We start from the raw sequence: 24,994 nt of genomic DNA, 5'->3' as shown, positions 1-24,994 counted from the left end.
AGTCGAACTGCACCTCGAAATGTCACAGACATCCGGGCCATCTGTCCCAAGAGGAATCTATCAGGCAGGAGAGCCCAGATGAATCACCACACCACATGCCCAACTCGAGAAAAGCAACTCCACAAGCATGTCCCACAGGTGGGGGAACATGTTTATGTACAAATCATAGCCCCTCTCACTTGATTTTTTTCCTACTTGCAAATACAGTAATTAAAAAAAAATTGAAAAGCACCCAGTTTGAAAGCTGGCCACAGATCATTCCAAAACAATTCTTTCCTTCATATTTTCTCAAGAAATTCCCTTTGAAATCTTTTTCAGCAAAGTGACCGTGAGAAAACTAGCACAGTTACCTCACTGTTGCCCCCATTCTTACCTCATCTTTCTCACAGTCTTCATCTATCTCAAATACATGATTAGGAATCTTTTCTGGTCTCAAAGATTTACTGCAAATATAAGAGAACTGTCTTAGAAACTAAACAGAACAGACCAAAAACAACAACAACAACAAAAACACAACAATAATGACAACAACAGTTAAAGCAAGATGAGCAGATTTCTTTCTTTCACAAACAAGAAAATGCCAAGACATTCTATTCTCCTTTCCAAATTCAGATTCTCCCCTTTGAGTAAACTTACTGCAAGTTTTTATTTCTCTAAGGACTTCCACATATGTGGCCAGCAGGGAAGACATAACTAAGCCCAGAAACTTAGGGAGGGCAGAAGTTGCTAAGGATCCTGTGCCAGAGCTGTTAGTGGTGGCAGAACTTCTCCTTCCCCGGGTCAAAAAGCAACACAGGCCGGGTGTGGTGGCTCACGCCTGTAATTCCAACACTTTGGGAGGCTGAGGCGGGTGGATCACCTGAGGTCAGGAGTTCAAGACCAGCCTGGTCAACATGGTGAAACCCCGTCTCTACCAAAAATAATTTAAAAACCAATTAGCTGGGTGTGGTGGTGGGTGCCTGTAAGCCCAGCTACTCGGGAGGCTGAGGCAGGAAAATCGCTTGAACCCGGGAGGCGGAGGTTGCAGTGAGCGGAGTGGTCGTACCACTGCACTCCAGCCTGGGCGACAAAAGCGAAACTCCGTCTCAAAAAAAAAAAAAAAAAAAAAAAGGCAACAGTGTAATTCTGGCTCTTGCATTTGTTTGTGGTATGACCTTGGACGGGTCATTTTAGGACTCTGTTTTCTTTTTCTTTTTTTTTTTCCTCAAGGACCAGGCTGTCCATATAGGACTCAGTTTTCTCCTCTTTTGGAAAGTGCTCTGAAAACTACAAAAAGCTAAACAAATGTCTTATTCCTCTGCTATTTGTTCCAAAAACATTTCCCATATGACATCCTGTGAGGAATCAGTACTAGAGATGAGAAAATGGAGAGCTCAAACAGGTTAAGTGACTGAGTCATGGTCATCCAGCTAGTAAGTGGTAGAAATAAGATTTGAGCCCCAACAGTCTGGCTCCTGGGCCAGTGTGCTCATGCCATTCCTTCAATTCAATTGAAAGAGATGTACTTTTTCCAAGGGATGGCTAGGTTCACCAAACTGAAGTAATTATCATCAAGATTTTTCACTGACACTACTAGAAAATGCTCACTACATTATCCACCATCAGCTAAATTTTAGTTTATGTTCAATACAGGTTCACTAAAGCCAAAAAGTGAGCTCTCGTACATTTTGGAAAGAATTTCAAAGACGAAAGTTAAAACCTATTCAATTAACCAAAACATTGCATTTAACCAAACATGCAGGTTATTTGAATACTTGCTTTATTACAAATTATCGTTGAAAGGTTTCACAAGTGATTTTTGTTTGTTTGTTTGTTTGTTTTGAGATGGAGTCTCACTCTGTTGTCCAGGCTGGAGTGCAGTGGCACGATCTCCGCTCACTGCAACCTCTGCCTCCCGGGTTCATACCATTCTCCTGCCTCACCCTCCCAAGTAGCTGAGACTACAGGTGCCCGCCACCATGCCCAGCTAATTTTCTGTATTTGTAGTAGAGACAGGATGTCACCATGTTAGCCAGGATGGTTTTGATCTCCTGACCTCGTGATTCACCCGCCTCACCCTCCCAAAGTGCTGGGATTACAGGCATGAGCCACCGCACCCGGCCTCACAAGTGGTTTTTTGTTTTGTTTTGTTTCTTTTTTTTTTTTTTGAGACGGAGTCTTGCTCTGTCGCCCAGGCTGGAGTGCAGTGGCTGGATCTCAGCTCACTGCAAGCTCCGCCTCCCGGGTTCACGCCATTCTCCTGCCTCAGCCTCCCGAGTAGCTGGGACTACAGGCGCCCGCCACCGCGCCTGGCTAGTTTTTTGTATTTTTTAGTAGAGACGGGGTTTCACCGTGTTAACCAGGATGGTCTCGAATCTCCTGACCTCGTGATCCGCCCGTCTCGGCCTCCCAAAGTGCTGGGATTACAGGCTTGAGCCACCGCGCCCGGCTGACAAGTGGTTTTAACAAGGTAAAAAAGCTTAATAATTCTCCTGTTGCATGTTTACCTGGAATGCTAAACTTACCATGGCAACATTCGAAAGTCCCCAGAGAAGTCCTCATACTTGTAGTTTACCACGTGCCAATCTGTGCTATAGGTTTTAATACACTGAAAGAAAATAGGAATCTTGAATTTGAAATATAGGAAAAGTAAATATATGTCCACCTTTTAAAAGTCTGGTACTGTGTCGACAGGCTTTTTAAAACCATTTGGCAATTACTGGTACTGGGATCTTCCTTTATGGATTAACTGTGCCTCTCTTACCCAGTTGCTGGCAATAAATCCCAATTCATATGCCCTTTGAATACTCTGACTCCCAGTGCAAAGAGTATACAAATCCAAAAGGAAAACACTAAGGTCATATGCACCTTGTGGAAATGTTTAAGCTTTATCATCATATAGACTTGTTAACATCATATAGACTTGTTATTTAGGCCAGTTAATGTTAATAATTTTATTTTATCTTTACATTAAAGGAAGATTACTTTAAATATTTTACATTTATTTATTTATAAACAGGTTACAAATATATAAAGACATATAAATATTGTATATATTTTAAATATATGAAGAATATTCTTCTGTGGCCTTTGAGCCTCTTACCTCTTTGACAAATAAACTCTGGGCCCTCTTTTCAGCATCTTCTGGTACAGTAGACTGCACCGTTCTGCGCTGACGACCTATTACCGAGATCTAGAACATAAAGAACATTCTTGCTGTAAGAACTGGCTTGAAAAATAGGGGCTTTTTTCTTTAAAGGAGTGCTTGTGAACTCACAGATATATCTTCCATTGGAAACATAAGCAGATCTCGGAGGGGGTCGCTGTAAATCTGGGTTTTTCTTTGGGCAATAACATTTTCATAGTCCAGGGGCTCAACAACTTTGGCCTTTTCCTTTATAAGAGACAAAAATAAAGTTATTATGATCAAACCCACAAGAGTTAAATTCTTTTCTGTGTACTAAAGATACATTACTTCTCAAAAGAAGGGATTACTGATACTTTTAAGTACTTAATGGAGACAATTTCACAAGAGAAATATTCTTCATAGCTAGACACACACCCCAAACACATACACACACACATACAGATATTCTCTTGCTAAAGATAAAGAGTTCTGGCTGGGCATGGTGGCTCATGCCTGTAATCCCGGTACTTTGGGAGGCTGAGGAAGGTGGATGACTTGAGCCCAGGAATTAGAGATCAGCCTGGGCAATATGGGAAAACCCCATCTCAACAAAAAGTAGAAAAATTAGCTGGGTGTGATAGCTCGTGCCTATAGTCCCAGCCACTCAGGAGGCTGAGGCAGGAGGATCACTTGAGCCTGGGAGGTTGAGGTTGCAGTGATCTTTGATTGTGCCACTTATACCTGGGCGACAGAGCAAGATCCTGTCTCTCCAAAAAAAAGAAAAAAAAAGAACTGTGTTATTCTACTTAATTTGTGTGCCTTCTAAAAATTACTGAATTTTAAGTAAAACAAAAAGTGGCATACTTGGAAGTCTGCCTGTTGGTATTTACTGCATCTGCACCACTCTCTGGGCAACGCTGGGGGAGAAAGTATCAACATTCATATTCCTACTCTGTACCAGGGACACTGTCCCATGGGCGTACTAAGTTCCAGCATAGCTGGAGCAGGCATAGGTACTAGAGATGCTTGATCCCGTGGGCAGGTTACGAAAGGGTGAGGTTCAAGGTGACAAAGTCAGTGGATCCCTGCTGGACTTCTAGGCGAGCTGGCCATTGACAGTAGGGCCCAGCCTGAAGCTAAAGTAACAAGAAGCAGGGTCAGTGATGCTAAGAAAGCCAGGATGTAACATAATAAGAGTAATGGTAACAGTTCACATTTACTGAGTCCTTTCTATATGCCAGGCACTGTGCTAAGTGCTTTCTGTACATTTTTGCATGTAACACTCATAGCAATATGAAACAGATTGAATCATTATCCCCATTTTACAGATGCAAAGACTCTGGACCTAACTGAGGTTAAGTAACTTGCCTGCCTTCAGAACTGGAATTCAAACCCAGGTCTGTGACTGCAAAGGCTCTGCTTTTGTTTTTCTCCTCAGAAACACACAAAGACGGCTCCCACTTCTGCACACCCATGGCTGACCCTGCAGCTGTGTGTACACGTGCAACTGACTTCAATGTCTATCATCACTAATTTTCACTGTCACAGGTGTGCATGCCATAAGCCCCAACCCCCACAGCCATATGAGGTGATCCTGACTTCCACCACTGGCCATCACTGCTTACATGCACCCACAGCTGTCATGCATGCATACCACCAGCTCTGACCCCTGCAACTGCGGGGGGTTAGGGGGCGGATAGAAGAAAGAAATATACCAAGATTCTCATGTGCATGGTACTGAACTGGGAATGGGATCCCACTATTTACCTTCCTATCATTTTTTTCCTTCATTGAACTTACCACAATCTGATATACCATCTATTTCACCTCTCTATTTGAGAGCAGGGATTTTCTTTTATTTGTTTACTTCTTTAATCCCAGCACTTAGAATACCTGGCACATGATAGGCATCCAGTCATTGATTGCTGATGAACTTTGAGATATTTAGATTCAACCAGAGCCATGTCTCACATGTCTCACATTCTAAACCAAGCTGGGCAGACAGTAGTAATTTTTAATGATGATGCTTCATATGAAATTATTTCCTTAAAATTTTATAATAAAAACTGTATAAAAACTCCAAATATCATTTATATTAAGACTTAATATTATAATAGCATCGGGATTATACTTGTATTTGTGTACATAGTATTTGAGGTAGTCTCTAGTATCACTATATCCATAGAAAAGTTGAGAATAGTTTTTATACATGGTTCACAACAGGTCACAGCTATACCCAATTTCCATATCTGAAGGGCATCTCAGAGTTTCCTGTAGAAGATTATTTAGAAAGATTAAAGTAAACTACTCTGACCAATGAGCTCAGTGTTCAACAAGTCTAAAAGATCCTAATCTTTATGCTTTATTTCAAGTCTTAAATTTGGATTTGTAGACCCATGTCTACAAAGATCAAAGCAAGTTGATCATCCCTCTCACGTCTGCAAATACTGCTGCAAAATGAGTTGAAATAAAAGGAAAAAATCCTATTTGAGGAATTCAGATTTTCTGACAGGAAAATCTGACCCCTTTCAGCTATACCTACCGTGTTTCCATGGACTCAAACAAAAGGAAACTGACTGTATCTTCCAGTTCTAACGCTCCCGGTCTGAGATCAATTTCTCAGAGAAGTTGAATGTATAAGCCCTATCTAAGAAAGCAAGCTTGAGGCACTAAAAATAATCTAAGTCTTGCTTTTGGTGCCAACTATTTTCCTAGTACAGATTGCAAAAACGGTCCTCAAATTTCAGTGTTTTAACCTGCTGAATCTGTCAACTTCTCTGTACAATAATTTCACAAGTACCTACTTCAGGTATATTTGAAAAAGAAAAAAAAAAAAGAAAATCCTCCTTCAGCTTTACTTTTGCTTTTCTTTCTTTCTTTTTGCTTTTATTTTATTTTATTTTATTTTGAGATGGAATGTTGCTCTTATTGCCCAGGCTGGAGTGCAATGGCATGATCTCGGCTCACTGCAACCTCCACCTCCTGCCTCAAGCCTCCCGAGTAGGTGGGATTACAGGCGCCCGCCACCACACCCAGCTAATCTTTGTATTTTTAGTAAAGACAAGGTTTCACCATGTTGGCCAGGCTGGTCTCGAACTCCTGACCTCAGGTGATCCACCTGCCTTGACCTCCCAAAGTGTTGGGATTACAGGCGTGGTGGCTCACGCCTGATTTTTAATACAATATAGAATGATGAAATTAAGCTAGTTATATCTATCACCTCAAGTATTTAACATTCCTTGTGATGAAAACATAAGAAATTTATTCTTAGTGATAAGATGTACAGTACTCAATTATTAGGCATATTCAGCATGCTATATACTGTTGATCTCAAAAAAAACCAAACTTATTCTTCCTGTTTAACTGAGACTTTGTATCCCGCCATTGACTACCATCTCCCCTTTGCCCCCAGCCTCCGGTAACCACCATTCTACTCTCTGCTTGTATGAATTTGATTGTTTTAGATTTCATATATAAATGAGATCATGTAGTATTTGTCTTTCTTTGCGTGACATATGTCACTCAGGGTAATGTTCTCCACTTCCTGAATTACTCATTTATTTAAATGTATAGTATATACCTTCTAAAAATGAAACAGTTTACCACATGTTTTGAAGGTCATATATTTATGTTATAGAAAACAAAGTTTCACTTTTCATTTAAAACTGATTAAACTAAGCATTCTGGGTCTTCATGCCTACTTCCTTTGTCGGGGGTTGCTCAATTGTGGAAAAGTTAGGGTGGCTATTCTGGGTCCCACAAAGCTTCCCCTAATAGGAGATTTAGGCCTGTGAATCAGGATTCATCTTTCCAAGAAGAAAGATGAGAAGGGACTGAACCCTACATTTCCCTTCTAGTAGGATTCAGTTATAACTCTGAAGGCCTCAGAGACAAAGAAAATCTATGACCTATAGAATTATCATGATTTAATGGTGGCTCTGCCCAGCAGTCTCCATCATATCCCTTATCTAACTTTCCCATTCGGCTTTCTCATTCTATTACTAGACTTATACATAAAAGCTTCTACTACACTCAAAGAGGGTCTTTCTTTCAGGTTTGTAATTTATCCTTTCTGCCAGTGTGCACACTGATTAGCCCGCAAAGGTGCTTTTTCATAACTCCAAAAACCCGTTACAATAAATGGTACTTCATAAACATTCAAATAATAGCAACTTCCATACAGTTCCAGAGCAGTGCTAAGTATAAGGCGAAGGCATTTATGCAATCTGGAAAGAAGTGAGCATATGCTTCAGTCTTCTTCCCGTAAGTAGTGACAGGAAAACCGTCAACCTAAATTTGGAACCAGCTCAGTGTTCACCATGGGGAAAACGAAACAAAACAAAACGATTTGTTCTTGAAAGTTTTCATTCACTGACTCCTAAGCTTTCTTGAGTAACTTGCTAGTAATACTAGTATTTTTTGCTAATTCATTTCAATGTCACTTTGCAGTCTTAAGAAAACACTTTCATATGCATTCTGTTTGTTACCAAACGCTTGTCAAGTAGACAAGGAAAATACCATCATTTCAGCTTTATACATCAAGAAACTGGCTCGGAGGTCTAAGTTCATCTGTCTACATTAGGAGCTGAACCAGGATTCAAACCCAGGTCTCCCAACTCCTGATCCTTGTTTTTATTAGTTTCCTGAACTTATTCACATGTAATCCTCATATTTGCCATACCATGTATTATCATTTACTTCATATTTTTCTTCAAATCAAATATTTTCTTAATTGAAAATGTTTATTGAAAAAGAAAGCTTCATGTCAACCCATAAAGGAGAATAAATTGCATTTTTCTATCTCTAGTAAAATAAAAATGCCAATTTTGGTACCATGGCATGGGATACAGTACACGTTTCCATTGCTTATTCAGGCCACTAAGGACCAAATCTCAATGAGCTTTCTATGTGCAAACTCTACAAATGGGAAGAAATACAAAGCTCCATAAATTGAGATAACTTTATTTCTAATATAGGTGGAAAGGACACATAGCAAAAAAGGAAACTCGTCAGAATAGATTCAGTTGCAGTCCACTTCCTGGTCCAAAGAGAGGAAACAATGGATCCTCACTGAGGGTCACTGATAGCATCACCACTTAGGCTTTATAATTTTGTGGTGGTTCCTGTACATTCACAGTACAGGATGACTGATCTTTCATCATCATAACTGTATGTGTGTAAATATAAAACCAGGCTTGTAATACTAAAATAAATACATAAAAAGGTACGTGAATGTATATATTCAACCATCCAACCACTCATGTATCCAAAAGCGTATTTGACTAGCAAGCATATTTATGTTATAATTAGAAATGTGTAAGACACAAGAATAATCACACAATATTTCTCTGTAAGCAATGCAAAATGAGCCTGGGTTACTTCTGCTTAAATATCATACCAAAGGTCATTAGTTTACCGGTAAATCTTTTACTTTAGAAACTAGTTCTCCTTAAGAATTCTAAGAATGTCTCTTCTGCAAGTCTGAAGTGAACACTGGCTTCGTAGAATCGCTCCTTTATCACACTGGGAGGGATACCAGAAAGCAGGCAGAAAGCTTAGCAGTATGGCACAGGGCCAATTCAAAAACATCCCTGCGCCACCACAACCACCACCCCATCCTCCAAACTGAGTTTCAGCACAAGGAGGAACATGGCAACTACTGGTTTCAGAAAGAGCATGATTAGCCCAAAAGTTCTTTTTTGCAGTATTGCAGTCAGACTACAGCTTCAATGACATCTGAGCATTTTCTTATGAAAAATAACAACAGTCTTGGGTTAGAAGTGGCACACTCAAAAAGAGGTGAGTCTCTCCTTCCCATCATTTCTCCACCGCCTTCACTTAGGAATTTCTCCAGACCCCCTAGTCATTTGGCTCTCCTTTCCTCTCAGATATCTTTAAGCAGAGGCTAGAGTGCTTTCTCCAGAGAGCATCTTAAAATAACACTTTGCACTCAAAATGGCCACTGGGGGCATGCAATTTCCGGCAGCACGGAAAACAAAGTGAGTTCAGCATAAAGATGCATTTATTGAGTTCCTACTGAGGTTCTGGCCCTGTGCTAGTCCCTGGTAATGCAGAGGTGGAAAAAAATAAAACAAAACAAAAGAACCACCTTGCCCTTGAGAAGTTCACAGTCTCGCGGGGAAGGCAGATAAACCCAAGATGTGCGAGCTGATCACAGTCTGTTGTTAATTTCTGTGCATCTATCATGCCCTTTGATAGCCGTATCTTCTTCCAAAAAAGGAACTGTACAAGTGTGTTTGCACACTAAAATGTGTGAGTCCATCTATTCCCCATTAGATCAATCAGAAGAATTTCACCGTATCTGTTTATGTGGTCTCAGATCATTTCATCTTGCCTTCTAGTTTTATTCATAAACCCTGTAAGATCGGAGACTAGGTAACTGTCAAGAGTGGTGTGTGAATATGAGGAGAAGCGAAAGTTGTGTTATGATTCACAGAAGTGAGAGATGCCACCACTGTAGATTAGAGACTGCTAGAGAGGAGCCCTATACAGCATGGCAATAACGGAACCATAACTGTAAGGAATTTTTTTTTTTTGACATGGTCTTACTCTGTCGCCCAGGATGGAGTGTAGTAGTTTGATCACAGCTCACGGCAGCCTCAACCTCCCTGGGCTCAGGCAATCCTCCCACCTCAGCCTCCGAGTAGCTGGGACTACAGGTGTGTGCCACCACATCAGGCTAATTTTTGTATTTTTTATAGAGACGGGGTTTCGCCATGTTGCCCAGGCTCGTCTCAAACTCCTGAGGTCAAGTGATCCACCCATCAAGCCTCCCGAAGTGCTGGAATTATAGGCATGAGCCACTGTGTCCAGCTTGTAAAAAATTTCTTCATAAGGTTCAAATAAAGAGTACTTGACTTTGTGATGACCATGACCCTGTTTGTTCTAAATCTGACCATCTTTCAGCAGCTCATCTCTTTGTCTCTTCCCCAATAGGAACTCCAATTACTGAAGGAGCTTCGCATAACTACAATCTAATGATGTGGAGGGGGGGCGGGAGGCATCTTTTTAATTAGCGGAACCCAACTTGGCAAAATAGACATGAACATCTTTTCGCAAAGATTATTTTCCGGGGAAAATCTTGGCATAAGAATCTAAATACAAACTGCATTCAGGACACTGACCTTTCTTAAAACAAACAGCTAAGGGAAAAGTCATACCTTCCATGAGACCAGTGGGTCATGTTTATTACCAACCCACACTTAGCTCACCTGATTCTTATGATAGCATAGCCCTCCTCACTCCCCAACAGCCCTTATTGTCTTTCCCATCTATTGTGGCATTTACTCATATATAACATTCCCTGGATATTTAACTGCTTTTTGGATGGTTTACTTAGTCTCCTAGGCAGGATCAAAAACACCGGGTTGGTCAGGAAACAGTGCCTTGTACTTTCTCTTACCACTTACATTGAGCATTGCTGTATACCCGGTTAAGCATTTTATACCTATGATCTCATCTGATTCGCCCCAAAATCCTGTGAGAGGTTATTTTATTATGCCCATTTTACAGATGAGGAAATTGAGGCTTAGGCATGTCCAGTGTTACATATTTGTGGAGCTGGGATTCAAATCTTTATCTGATGGACTCCCGAGCCAGTGCTCTTAACCATGATCCACATAAACATTTATGCGTTGAACTTAACAAAAGCAAATCACTTTTCTCAGCTCCTACCACATTTTATCTCCTTGAACGAACTTTGCATTTTAGAAATGTCTAAAACTGACTCAAACTACACTATCATTCTTACCAAAGTGAGATCTTGCCTTCCCATCGCCCTGAAGATGCTGAACATGACTGGCTTAGAGAGCTTGTAATGTAATTGGATAAGGAGTTTTGCATTTCTAAGCTGTTGCTTCCAATTTAGCATTTGTCATCAATGAGTGGGGATTAGCACCTTAGGTCTTTTACTTGGGGGAAAGGAGTTGGCAGATTCATTTTCAAGTGGTTAAGAATCAAATTACAAAAAAACAACAGTACGCTATTGTCCAGGGACCATGTCTAATTCACCTCAATATCCTCCACACAACCTAGCAGAGAGCCCTGAGAACCACAAAGCCAGAAGCTTTTGTGTAGGGATAACCAGCTGAATAGTACAAAGAGACTGATCTTACACATATGCCTTCCAAGCTAAAATGGCAGCACACAAGGACAGAAGGACAAGTTGTTGCTGATGCTTTCAGAATTAAATTTTCAGTTCCTAGCTTTAATTTAGGAACAACTTAATGTTCTAAGAATCAGCAAAATATGATTTCAAAGGCCTTTAAATGTAACATAGAAACATTAAGGAAAAATAAAACCCTTTTTTTCTCTTAAGAGTTTTAGCATAAGGAAGAAATTGTTTTAACTGCCAAATCATTTCCCCTTTCCAAGTATATTTAACTATTTACAAAAACTCAAGAACTATTTTTAAAAACTTACAAATAGTTTACTATAAAAAATTAAGAAACAAGACTATACACTATATGATTAGTTCACACTCGGTTAACAAACGTTTTTCATTACGGCCAGTTCAAATATTATGCAAATAACCTTGATTATCTACAAATGAATAAGTATAATTTTCATGAACTTTCTACCCCAAAACTCAATGTAGCCGAAACTTTACTCGACAAACTGGCTGACAGGTAGGAAAATTGATTTGAATTCAATTTCTCCTGGCTTTTTGTGTTCACTCTGTGCTAATAAGCATTTAAACGACTCAAAAGTAAAACAAAAAGAGGTTTAAGAAATGAAAAGAGGGGCTTGAATAATTGAGAGACTAGAATGGCAAAGAGCCTTTTTAAAATTAATTTTTTTTTCTATTCTTTAGTACACCATTATTGACAGAAAAAAAATGTGCCTTGGAGATACATAATGACTTTCTAACAAATCAAAGAATTTAACGAGTTCACAAAGACTTGCACAAATTATTGCAAATAATTCATTCCTGCAAGGAGAAATGAGATTGCACTCATTCTATGCCTATCAACTATTTTATAACCTGCCTTGGATCTTAGTGCTCACCTTAAACTTGTAACAACAACAACAACAACAAGACATCTCTTTTTCCTGAGTTATAAACAGAACTCTAACATACCTTGCATTCTTAAGCAGAAAAAAACTGTGAAGTGCACAGGCGTTCTATAGGTATGTAGATTTAGCCATCTAAATCACTTACATTCAATAAATCATAACCGCCTAGCGGTCCTGTTTGTATCATTTGAACACAGTAGCATAAACTTACTCCATTAGAGAAGCTCAGTAATCTATAAAGCAGCCACACATCATTTTCCGCACTGGATCTGACAATTGGTCTACCCATCTCATTAAATTGCTCTTGATAATCGAGTAAAGAAAACTGACAGACTCTAGTTTGAAAATCAACCTTGATAGGGGCAAAAATGCACCTTTCTACAAATATTTTAGTTTTCCACAATTCATCATATTGAATCTACCCATTAATTGAAATTCTCTCTATCTTTCTTGAGTCCACCAATATTTTAAGTTTATACAACTGCATGAGATAATATATTCTAAAAGCTCTGTAAGGCCAGGTGTGGTGTCTCACGCCTGTAATCCCAGCACTTTGGGAGGCCGTGGTGGGCGGATCACCTGAGGTCAGGAGTTAGAGACCAATCCGGCCAACATGGTGAAACCCTGTGTCTACTAAAAATATAAAAATTAGCCAAGTGTGGTGGTGGGCGCCTGTAATCCCAGCTGCTCGGGAGACTGAAGCAGGAGAATCGCTTAAACCCAGGAGGCGGAGGTTGCAGTGAGCCGAGACCATGACATTGCACTCAAGCCGGTGCAACAAGAACGAATCTCCATCTCAAAAAATAATAATAACAAACAAACAAATAAAAGCTATGTAAAGTAAATAAAGTGATAGCTCCTTTGACTTTTCTTAAGGTTACCTCTTTAAAATATCAGGAGATGCTCCACCTTGTGGTATAACATTTCAGGATATGGTGAGGTGATTTACGTTTATCCTGTCTATCCCACTCATGACTAAACAGGCACGCCTTCTTCAACTAGGTTTTCTTGGTGAGGTGAGGCAGGTGTCTACAGATGGCTGCCAAAAAGCCCTTCCTGATCATGCCCTGAATTTTACTGTTCTATTGGCCCTAACACACCCTGGTCCTCAATTGCTCTCATGTAGCTTCAGTCAAGTTCAATTAAGCTTACAGCATACTCTCCTATTAGTAAGTTGTAATTATTTTCCCAATTCTTGTCTCTCTAGAAACTCATGTCTCACTTTCCTGTCCATGTTCCTTAGCTTTATAGGGCCTCACTGTATGAAAGCTCTTATAGCTTAGCCTCTCTCTATCCTTAGAAAGGGTGTTAAGTCAGACTAGCATCCGTTAAACCATCCCTTGGGTCTTCAGTTTTTTTTTGGTTTTTTTTTTTTTTACACATCCTCCTCTGAAACAAAAAAGACTGCCCCTATCTATAATCTTTATATTCTTCTTTAAGCCAATTCCCTTCCCTATGACAAACCCCCCATCACCAGAGATACCATTTGAAAGAAGTCTTAGGAGCTGACCTGTATGAAAGGTTTTTGACTGTCTTAAACAAATAACCTTGAGGTGATGAAAATGTTCTAAAATTGTGGTGATGATTTCACATATCTTTGAATATACTAAAAATGAAAATATACACTTCAGCTGGGTGCTGTGGCTCACACCTGTAATCCCAGCACTTTGGGAGGCTGATGTGGGCAGATCACCTGAGGTCAGGAGTTCGAGACCAGCCTGACCATCATGGCGAAACCCCACTTCTACTAAAAATACAAAAAGTTAGCCAGATGTGGTGGCGGGCGCCTGTAATCCCAGCTACTCGGGAGGCTAAGGCAGGAGAATCGCTTCAACCTGGGAGACGGAGGTTGCAATGAGTCAAGATGGCACCATTGCACTCCAGCCTGGGAGACAAAGCGAGACTCTCTCTCAAAAAAACAATATATATATACACACTTCAAATGGGTGAGCTGTATAGAATGAGGATTATGTCTCAAAGGCTGTCAAGAAAAGTGAAACAAAAAATTACTGAGCTTCACTTCCCCCCCTTTTTTTTTCTTTTTTTTTAAATATATGGCTCACTGCAGCCTCGAACCTCCTGAGCTTAAGGCAACCTCCCACCTCAGTCTCCTGAGTAGCTGGGACCACAGTCATCCACCACTACACCTGGCTGGTTTTTTTTTTTTTAATTTTTGTAGAGACGAGGTCTCCCTATGTTGCCCAGACTGGTCTCAAACTCCTGGCCTCAAGCAACCCTTCTGCCTCAGCCTCCCAAAGTGCTGGGATTACCAGCATGAGCCACTGCACCCAACCTCACTTCCTTATACATCCAAAAACAAAAACAAAACAAAACAACAACAACAACAACAACAAAAAACCAATCTCCAATATTTAGTAAGAGATGAGTTCTCAGTACAGAAATCATGTTGCTTTTCATTTGAATGGTTAGGTTTCAATGTTTGAGGTTCCTACACCGTAACCATATATTTCACAGACCAGCCTCCTACAAAAGTGAGGCTTGCTGCTCTGTCATTCCCTGAGGGCTCTTCTGGAATGCTTATAAACAGAAATAGAAAACATAGAACTTAGTTCTATAGATTCACTGAGCATTAATCATGTGTCAGGCAGTGGAGCTACAAAGCTGGGAAGGCAAAAGCAGGCAAGATGTGGGCCCTGCCCTTAACAAAGTCATGGGCTAGAGGGAGAGAGAGATCCCTAAATCAAGAGCTACGATGCAACAGAGTAAGGGCTAGGGTCGGGGATACAGAGAGCGCCATGCAGACATAGGGAAGGGAGTGATTCATGCCACTGGTGAAGGTAGTTCAGAGAGGAAATAGCTTTTGAGCTGAGACTTGAAGGATGAAATAAAAATCCCGTGGCAGGCAAGAAAGAGAGCATAAGTCTTAGCAAAGAAGAAGAAAGCCACGTGTTCGTTGATTCTGGGGTGGACAGAACAGGGAGGAATGGCCAAGATGAGTTGAGAAGGAACGTTTATGGAGGACCACATATGCCAAGTCAATGAGTTTAGACTGTTTCCTAGTGTAGGTGATGGGGAGCCAGAAGAGGTTTTTTAAGCAAGGGAATGACACGAACAGATGTTTTACTCATATTTATCCACTGAAAACCAGAAGGTCAACATTAATGGAAATTAATCCATAAAATGACAGCATAGGATAAAAATTTGTCCTATTGTCTATGTTTTCCAGGAGTAATACACTGAATTATGGAAAACTACTCATTAGAGTTGCATACAAAACTATTGAGGACAATAAAGTGAGGGTTCTGCTTATGTGAAAAGCCTTTCTTTAAGGGAGAGAAAATGTTTGCATCATCTTTGTGTGTTAGAGATTAACCAGAATATTTCATTTGGAAAAGATCAGCCGCCAATCTGTACTTAATTTGTTCCCAACACCTTTTCTATGGCTAATTTGATCCAAAATGGTCCAACTTTTGATGAGAAATATGTTGGATCACAGTATTCCTTTGTTTCAATCCCTTCAGTGGCTCACCAGAGTCTGTGGAATAAAGCTCAAACTGTTCAGCAAGGCTTATTAGATCCCTTGTGATCTGGTCTCCATCTTCAGCCTCCATCCCTGTGCCCTCCAACCATGGTGGGCTGACCTCCTAATGGGTCATGTTATCTCATACTTGATGATCCTGACCTCTCTGCCTGGTTATGTCTACTCCCCCCACCTCAAGACCCCAAGAGGTTGCCTGATCTACCCAAGTACAGTACTCCTTCCTATTCAGTGCACCTTCTGAAACCCAGAGCTATTCTATTTCCTATGCTTCCTTCGCCATCTCAGCCCATTTCAGAGGTGCCAAGGTGCAGTGCCTGATGTTTCCTTTTCTGTCTCTCTACCCCCTTCAATGAAAGTTCTATGATTGTAGTGTCAATTGTCTTATTCACTGCTCTGTCCCCAGCTCTTCAAATGAGCAAAGTATGAATCCATGGTCAATATTTTCCTAACCTTCAGAATTAAGATTTTCTGCCTCTTATAATCTTTCCTAAATGACCACAATCTCCAAAATACTGAAATGCAAACATTAGGGTAGCTGTCCAAAGGAGCTCTGCTACTGAACACTTTTAATAGTATGAATCATCACTCACTAATTTATCTTTTGGTAAATTCGCAATGCCATATATGAAGTTTCCATAGAACAAGGCACCCCACGAAGAAATGTTAGGAGGTAGAAAATAGTATTGGTGGCCGGGTGTGGTGGCTCACACCTGTAATCCCAGCATTTTGGGAGGCCAAGGCGGGTGGATCACAAGGTCAGGAGTTCGAGACCTGCCTGGCGAGCACAGTGAAACCCCATCTCTACTTAAAAAAAAAAAAAAAAAAAAAATTAGCTGGGCATCGTGGCACACGCCTGTAATCCCAGCTACTTGGGAGGCTGAAGAGAGTTGCTTGAACCCAGGAGGCAGAGGTTGCAGTGATCTGAGATCGTGCCACTAAACTCCATTCTGGGCGACAGAGCGAGACTCCATCTCAAAAAAAAAAAAAAAAAAAAGGAAAAAAAAGAAAAAGAAAAATAGTATCAGTTGCGCACTTGAATTAAACCTAAGAAGAAGTTGATGACTCAAGCAAAACTCCATGCATGCTGGCAATAGCTTTCGCCTTGTCAAACTTCCTCCTAAACAACCTCTCTCTCTCTCTGTCTATCCCACCCACCCTCCCTTCCTTGAAACTCACATTTAGTCTGTGTGCTAAACGTGCCCACAGGAACATTTTCTTACCTCTTCCCATAAAAGTGCTCTAAAGGCCATGCAGTGTTGAACATACCCAAAAGCCTAGACTAGCTTTGGTTAGAAGAAGTAACAGCAAGAAGCACTCCCCCACACCCTTCCTTAAGCATCCCCATTTTGTAATGCTAACCAGTATCCCCTGCAAATACTACCATAAGACCTTAGACTAAGAGCAATCCTGCCTCCAGAGGCCTCTAGCTATAGTGTTTGTTATCAAGATGTCTGATACAGACAAAACGATGTCTACACCTTCTCCTGTACGTTCTCCAACTAAAATGCCATCCTCTCAATGTGACGGTGCGTTCCTGTCTTGCTTTCATTTTCAGTTCAACTGGGACCTCTTCCCCCACCACCCCTTGTCGTTTTGAACCACATCCGCCGCCACTCTCCAGCCCTGGATCAAATCCCCTTCTCATTTATTTCTCTGCTGCTTCTCCAAGGGGCTTCCAGCCTTTGCAGCTGCTGGAGAAAATCCCAACTGGGTGCCAGGGGTGGGGCGGCTTCATTCACATAGATATAAGCCCTGGGATCAACTGGGCTCTCAGGCCTGCCCCTCAAGGTTTTGACTTACTCCTTGGCAGCTCCCCATGCCTCAGCCTATAGAATAGTACACTTGAGGTTTCATGAATGGAAAAACTCCTCTCTCTTACGAGAGCAATGATGTCCCAATTAATTTGCATAGTCCGATGTCAGGGCTGTGCCCTGAATCAGAGGCCTCCACAATGATGCCAACAACATGCATATAACTCTGCTTCCTGCTACATTTATTTGTAGTCAACACCTTTTGGGGTACTACTCTATCCACTTCCTAAAGTAGTTCCTACTCTGGGGTTTAGTCAATTATTGAATGGGCTACACAGAATCTGTGAAACTACTAAAATTATATGGAAGGTGCTATATGTACATCTTTTTGGAGAGAGGGTTCGAAGCTTCCCAGAATCTCAAAGGAGTGTGTGGCCCAAGAAAGGTTACGATCTACTGCCTTACTAGCTTCCTATAAACAGGTTGCCTTGTCATCATATAAGACATATTGGTTTTATATAATTATAAAAGCAATACATGTTTGTTGAAGAATTTTTAATCCAAAAATATAATGAGGAAAATATAAGTCACTTGGAAAACCACCATCCATAAATGACCACTGGTAACATTTTGATGTTCTCCATCTCTTCATTTTTTCTCCTTCCAAAATGGATTCATAATGCTGATTAAGTTGATTTCTAGCAGTTACAGTGTTCCCAGTAATATAAGAGAAATTTCTGACTACAAGGAACCTTGGGCCAGAGTTCAAAAACTCCTTTGATTTCCAAGATGTATCCACCAACAAATATTTGTTGCTCCAAAAGTAAGAGAGGGAAATCTTTAACTAAGTTTTCACACAAGGTGTTTAAAAATTCTAAGGATTTCAATAGGCTATGTGAAGCCCCAGCCTAAGAAAGAACATCTTTTCACTTAAAATGACTGGATCTATAACAATTAGAAAAAAAGGCAGATGTAATTATAGTCTTGGAGAGACACAATAAAATCAGTAGAAGTTGTTTGTTTAAATGGTAGTTTTCCTTTACTATCAAAATGCAGACACTCATCTAATGATAAAAGTATATACAGTACACGAAATATGACTATATAGTAAAGGCCCTGGGTATCTCACACGACTCATAAACTTACAGATAGAAATTCCTGGGTTTTAGAGCAATGAAAACATTAGGGAGTGATTATGTGGCCTCCTGTGGTGGGTGACAATTCAAAAGACATCACTGGTATGTTTCTGGAGTCCTATCATGTTTAAGGAGGAAGACTGGTGTAATTACTTCACTGCTGCTTACATATTTCACTATTGAGAGAATTCTGGCAAAACAGGATTATTGCTTGGGTCAACTGAAGGACTTCTGGCCAGTTAAGTCCAGCCTTTCCAATGCAATTTTCATCCCATATTTAAATAATATCCCATTTTCCAGTGGGAAAACAAATAAGTCCCTTTCTAAAATTCAAGGCAGAGCCAATTGAAATGTTTAATGGTTTTCTCTATCAGTCACCCTGTCCTCTGTTAAATCAACGAGGCTTTTCCTCTTTCCTCTGACCCCTGGGAGGTTTCTCTTAGGGAGCAATCTGGGCCTAGCCCAGTAAAGTTTCCCAGAACCCAGGAATGTACTGGCACTACTGTAGAAGCTACAGCCTCTGGCCAGGTCAGGGGCTGGCCCCTGCTTTCTTATAAACACCACAACCTGAGAGCAGCCACTTACAGATTGTAAGCAAGTAGTCATCGGACAAACAGGCAAAGGCAGCCCTTGTAAAACTCCAGCATCTTTCTCTCCCTCAGGGACCCTTGGCCAGAGTTCCTTTTGAAAGGCCCTGGGGACAGTCCGTTGACAGAACAGCTAGCTGAGAAAGAACACAAGAGATAACAGCCTTCACGTCTCTGAAGCAAGAGCCATGCTCGGTATGAGGAGGACTTGATTCAATGCGGCTAAATGTGGTGTTGCTCTGCGGCTTAGTAAGGGACGTGAGAATGACCGAAGACTTGAAAGCCCTGGCTCGTATCTTTCATATGACTGGAGCTGGAAGCCAGACCTTGCTGACCCCAGGTCCTTGTGCTTGTCTCGGCAGCTGCTCCCAAGATGTGGTCATGGCCTGGGAACCACTGCCCTGCTAAGGATAGGTTTACAACAGAATGCCTAGCAGGGCAGTGATGTTTTTCACTGCTCAGGTCTTTCTTCTTTCTTTTCCGTTTGTGAATTAAGACACTGACATTTCACGGGGAATAGGTAGACACTCTTTTGCCACCTATACAGGAAGTGGTAGAAAGTGACTGTCATTTTTGCTGACGAGGGGAGGGTGGTTAAAAGGAAATATGGTCAAATCAAAACATTAAAGGTTGATGTATTCCAAATGGAGGCGTTACGGATCATTCTTTTTCTTTCTTTCTTTCTTTTTTTTTTTTTTCCTTTGCTGTTTTCCCCCAGAGTTTTCTAGCACAAACAAGTATCGCTGGTATAATCCAAAACAATCAACTTAATTTGTTTTTTTTTTAATTGTTGTGGTAAAAATATACATAAAATTTACCATTTTAACTATTTTAAAGTATATACTTCATGAAGTATATACTTTATATATTTTAAAGTATATACTTCATTAAGTATATACTTTATATATAAGTGTCTGCATTTGGCATTAAGTACATTTACATTACTCTGCAATTTTCATCATTACCCATTTCCAAACTTCCTCATCATCCCAAAGAGAAACTCTGTACCCACTCAACTCTGCAATTCCTCCACACCGCCCCCGCCCATCCCTGGAAACCTTTATTCTATTTTCTGTCTCTATGTACTTGCTTATTCTAGGTACCTCATATATGTGGAATCACATAAAATTTGTCCTTCTGTGACTGGCTTCTTTCACTCAGCACAATGTCCTCAAGCTTCATCCATATTGTAGCATGTGTCATAATTTCCTTCCTTTTTAAGGCTGAATAATATTCCATTGGTCATCTGCTGAGGGACACTGGGCTGTGTCCACCTTTTGACAATTGTGAACAATGCTGCTATGAACAGTGGTGTGCAAGTATCTGAGTCCCTTCCTTCAATTCTTTTGGGGAGAATTTCCCAATTCCAATTCCACCTAGAAGTAGAATTGCTGGGTTATACGGTTTTCTTTGTTTGTTTGTTTGTTTGTTTTGAGACACAGTCTTGCTCTGTCACCCAGACTGGAGTGCAGTGGCGCAATCTTGGCTCACTGCAACCTCCACCTCCCGGGTTCAAGCAATTCTCCTGCCTCAGCCGCCTGAGTAGCTGGGATTACAGGCGCACGCCACCACGCCCCGCTAATTTTCGTATTTTTAGTAGAGATTGGGGTTTCACCATGTTAGCCAGGCTGGTCTCGAACTCCTGACCTCAGGTGATCTGCCCGCCTCTCCCAAAGTGCTGGGATTACAGGTGTGAGCCACCTCTCCCAGCCTATTATATGATAATTCTATATTTAACTTTCTGAGGCACCACTTAACTGTTTTCCATAGTGGCTGTACCATTTTATGTTCCCCACCGCAACGCACAAGGATTCCAGGTTCCCCACATCTTCAATACTTATTTTCCAGTTTTTTGAATAACAACCATCAGAATAGGTGTGAGGTGGTATCTTGTTATGGTTTTCATTTGTATTTCCCTGATGACTAATGGTTTTGACTGTCTTTTCCCATGCTTATTGGTCATTTGTTTACCATCTTCAGAGAAATGTCTATTTAAGTCCTTTGCCTGATTTAAGTCGAGTTTGTTGTTGTTGTTGAGTTACAGGAGTTCTTTACCTATTCTGGATATTAATCTCTTATCAGATATATGCTTTACAAATACTTTTGCCCATTCTGTGGGTTGCCTTTTTACTCTCTTGTTAGTGTCCTCTGATTTGAGAAAAAAATCAGAGGACACTGACAAATAAAGTTAATGTAATCAACTTTATTTTTTAAAGAAGATATGGGTAGAAGTTTTAGGGAGCAAGCAGACAGCCTGAAATATGGATGGAGAAGGTACGCCTAATACCTCCTTTTCACCCTTCTGTAGGTGAAGGAACAAGAACTGAGGTATTCTCAATGAGGTCACAAACTCATCACTCCTCCCCCAACTTGGCTCCTTCTTAGGCAGCTGATGCGGTAGGGCACTTGTGTACTAATGACAGTCACAGAGAGGAAACTCATACTGGGTGTGGTTGTGAGCCCAGCAAGGGCAAACAGGCAGGGTGGGGAGGACATAGATGTCACAGGCTTATATGATTCCTCAGCCCTACCAGCTCTCTGTTTCTGGCTGGTTCTTAACTACACACTCAAAATCCCAAACTTCTCACATAGAAGATAAACATGCAGATTTGTCACTACTGAATGGAGAGGAATGTTTGAGTAATTATTGTGAAAAGTGACACCCAAGTTCAGCTCCATCTCGGAGGATCAAACTCCCCTTCTTGTCTCTCTGCCCCTTGTTTCCTTTCTCTTCAGTTCCACCTGCAAAATGGGCCTTTGAACCAACTATTTGTCACATGGGAGTTTGCTTTCTAAGTATTATTGAGTATGATCAATTTATACAGGCAATGAGAAAAAGCAATACATATTCATTTTCTTCTAGGACTAGCCCCAGAACTATACTCAAATCCTCTAGAAATGGCTGTGTCTCAGTAGCTTATGTGAATAAACTCAGGGCTTATGTGAATAAATTTCAGGACTATCGTGAGGCTGAACTGTTGACTATCCTTACTGAACATGAGAAACACAGTGTACACTGCAGGTCCTGTAAAATGAAATTTCTCGTTCTACAAAGTCCTGATTTGTTATTGAAAGTTATTGTCAATTACAGATCACCAGCCTACCAAACTGTCTTTTCATAACAGAGTAATAACCTAAAATCTTCTTCTTACCTAGGAAAACACACCTAAAACCCCATGAACTGCCTGCTGCACATGCATTCATTTAACCAAGAATCCAATGAGAAGGATATTTCTAGAAAGGTATCCACCTAGACATACAAATGGCTTAGAAATTTCAATGTTAAACAGCCTTTATGCTCAGAAACTTCTTTTTTGTATTTAATTCAAATCCTAAGGGCAATAACTCAACTTCTTTAGCATGTGATCATATGTCCTATCCTCAAAGCCATTTCATTATGAGGGTGGGGGAATGAAAGAAAATGTAGGACGGAAGGAAGAAATGTAACTCTTTTCTATTATGCTTCTAAGATTTATTGAAAGCTTGCTAAGCACCAGGTACTATGCTAAATGCACTGCATGCGTTACCTCATTTAATTTTAGCAATGACCCTATGAGGTAGAGAATAGTATCACTACTCACATTTTATCAATGGGAAAACAGATTAAGAGAGGTCAGAAACTTCCCCAAGTGAGCAAATAGAGTCAGTGTAGTATGCCAAATTCGAAGATGCCCCTAGAATTCTTGTCCCCTGGTCTACTCACTCTGTTTAATTCTCCTCTTGAATGTAAGTGGGACCTGTGAATATTGAGAGGTATCACTACCCTGATTAGGTCAGGAATCAACTGACTGTGAGTTAATCAAAACAGAGAGGACCCCAGGTGGGCTCGACCTAATCAAGTGATCTCTAGAAGAGGAACTGGGCCCATCCTGAAGAGAGAGAGATACCTGCTGGCTTTAAAGAAGTAAACTGCCATGTGATGAGAGGCCTATCTGTCCAGGACCTGAGGATGTCCTCTAGGAGGTGACAGCAACCCCTAGCTGAATGGGACCATTTCAACTACTTCAAGGAACCAAATTGTGCCATCTTGAATGAGCCTGGAAAAGCTCTGAGCTTCTGGATAAGAATGCAGTCCTGCCAACACCTGTAAAACGCTGAGTAGAGAATCCAGCTGAGCCATGCCTACACTTCTGACTGTGAAATAATAAGTGTGTTATTTTAAGCTGCTAAGTGTGTGGTAATTTGCTATGCAGCAACAGAAAACCAGTATAGTCAGGATTCAAAGTCAGGCTCTATTTAACTCTGGAGTGCATGCTTTTTTTTTTTTTTTTTTTTTTTTTGGACAAAGTCTCACTCTGTCCCCAGGCTGGAGTGCAGTGGTGCAATATCACTCATTGCAACCTCCGCCCCCTGGGTTCAAGTGATTCTCCTGCCTCAGCCTCCTGAGTAGCTGGGACTACAGGTGCCCACCGCCACACCCGGCTAAATTTTTGTATTTTTAGTAGAGATGGGGTTTTGCTTCGTTGGCAGGGCTGGTCTCAAACTCCTGGCCTCAAGTGATCTGCCTGCCTCGGCCTCCCCAAGTGCTGGGATTACAGGCATGAGCCCGGCTAAGTGCATGCTCTTAACCACTACAGTAGATTCTGCAGCAGTTTCATGAATTCCCAAACATTTTCAATGTTTCAAAGAGTATAGATATTAATGTAAATCTCTATGTAATAGTAATGGTTATGATCTTTTCCTCTTCTAGTGCAGTTTTCAAGTTTTAGAAATGTTTTTTGTTTTTACCACATTCTAGTATAGAAACACACTTATTGATATGTTACATTTGAGATGGAAGGAGGGGAGAATACACAATCAATAGAAAACTGCTGAAGTACAATTTGATAATAGGTACATTGTGGAAAATAAGTAGGATGGAAACATAAGATTTCATTTACCAAAAACACCTTATTAGAATAGACGTGGCTTTTGCAAGAACTCCAGGGTATGCTACTTACAAATACTTTTCTTCTGACTATTGCGTGAACTACAAAGTCTGTCATGTGATGCTTCCAAGGAGATGACAACTCATTCCCTCTTTTAACAGGGCTCAACTAAAAATGTAGTGAATATGAGAAGCCAGTGAATTCTCTGCTGAGGTGAAATAAACTTAAAGAGAATTCCAAAATTCAAACACTGTGGTTGCTTTTTAGAGAGTGTCAGTGTAGAACTAATGGTTCATATTCCCCCTTCACACACAAACTACACACGGAGGTGAATTGATGAATAATAATAGCTAACACTTAGCCTATGCCAAGGGTTGACCATGGATTATGCCCTTAGGCCTCATGCTTACCTTATGCAGTAGGTATGATTATCACCATCACTCCTATTTTATAAACAAAGAAACTGGGACTTAAAGAGGTTGAGTAAGTTTCCCAATATTCCACAGCCAGAAAGTGGCATTTCAACTCAGAAGTGGACACCAGAGCTCATTCTCAGTCACTCAGCTATATGACCAAAACTTCTGTTGCTTTCCAACTAGATGTTTCTTCCATCCTTCACAGTATCTAGGAATGCTCAATAAATGTTTGCTGATAATGATAAGGAATGAGAGACCGGAACCTGAGGGAGTAGATAAGGCTTCCAAGCCATTCATCATTGTGAGAAGATGGGAGACGTGGAGAGGGCAGAAGTTGACAGAGGATAAGGAGGCAGGCTGAAGGCCGCCCCCACTTACGTGGATGTCAGTCTAAAGGAAGTGAACAGGATCGTACTTAGAACTCCAAATATATGTTGACTAACCAGGCACAAGCAGATTTAATTCTGGCCCTAAAATCATTAAAAAAAATAATAAAACCCAGTTTTCCAGAGTGTATTTCTCTCTTTTGGAAAAGTTTCTGCTCCACATCTGGAAGTGATTTTCTAACAACACTAATTCCAATGAGTCATCT

General features: G+C 40.7%; 1 protein-coding gene across 3 annotated transcripts in view; it reads right to left on the bottom strand.

The window, feature by feature from the left end:
• Window positions 1-24,994, bottom strand: part of DOCK11 (dedicator of cytokinesis 11) — a 189,516-nt gene that overhangs the window by 139,890 nt on the left and 24,632 nt on the right. For all 3 annotated transcript variants that reach the window (XM_050776082.1, XM_050776081.1, XM_050776083.1), the window contains 4 exons: window positions 3,257-3,373; window positions 3,083-3,172; window positions 2,505-2,587; window positions 374-443 (listed from right to left, as the gene is read on the bottom strand). In XM_050776082.1, the coding sequence (XP_050632039.1) occupies window positions 374-443; window positions 2,505-2,587; window positions 3,083-3,172; window positions 3,257-3,373 (360 nt within the window). The remainder of the gene's footprint in view (window positions 1-373; window positions 444-2,504; window positions 2,588-3,082; window positions 3,173-3,256; window positions 3,374-24,994) is intronic.

Source organism: Macaca thibetana, chromosome X (genome assembly GCF_024542745.1).
Source record: "Macaca thibetana thibetana isolate TM-01 chromosome X, ASM2454274v1, whole genome shotgun sequence".
Taxonomy (NCBI): Eukaryota; Metazoa; Chordata; class Mammalia; order Primates; family Cercopithecidae; genus Macaca; species Macaca thibetana.
This window is presented reverse-complemented; position numbering and strand designations above follow the sequence as displayed.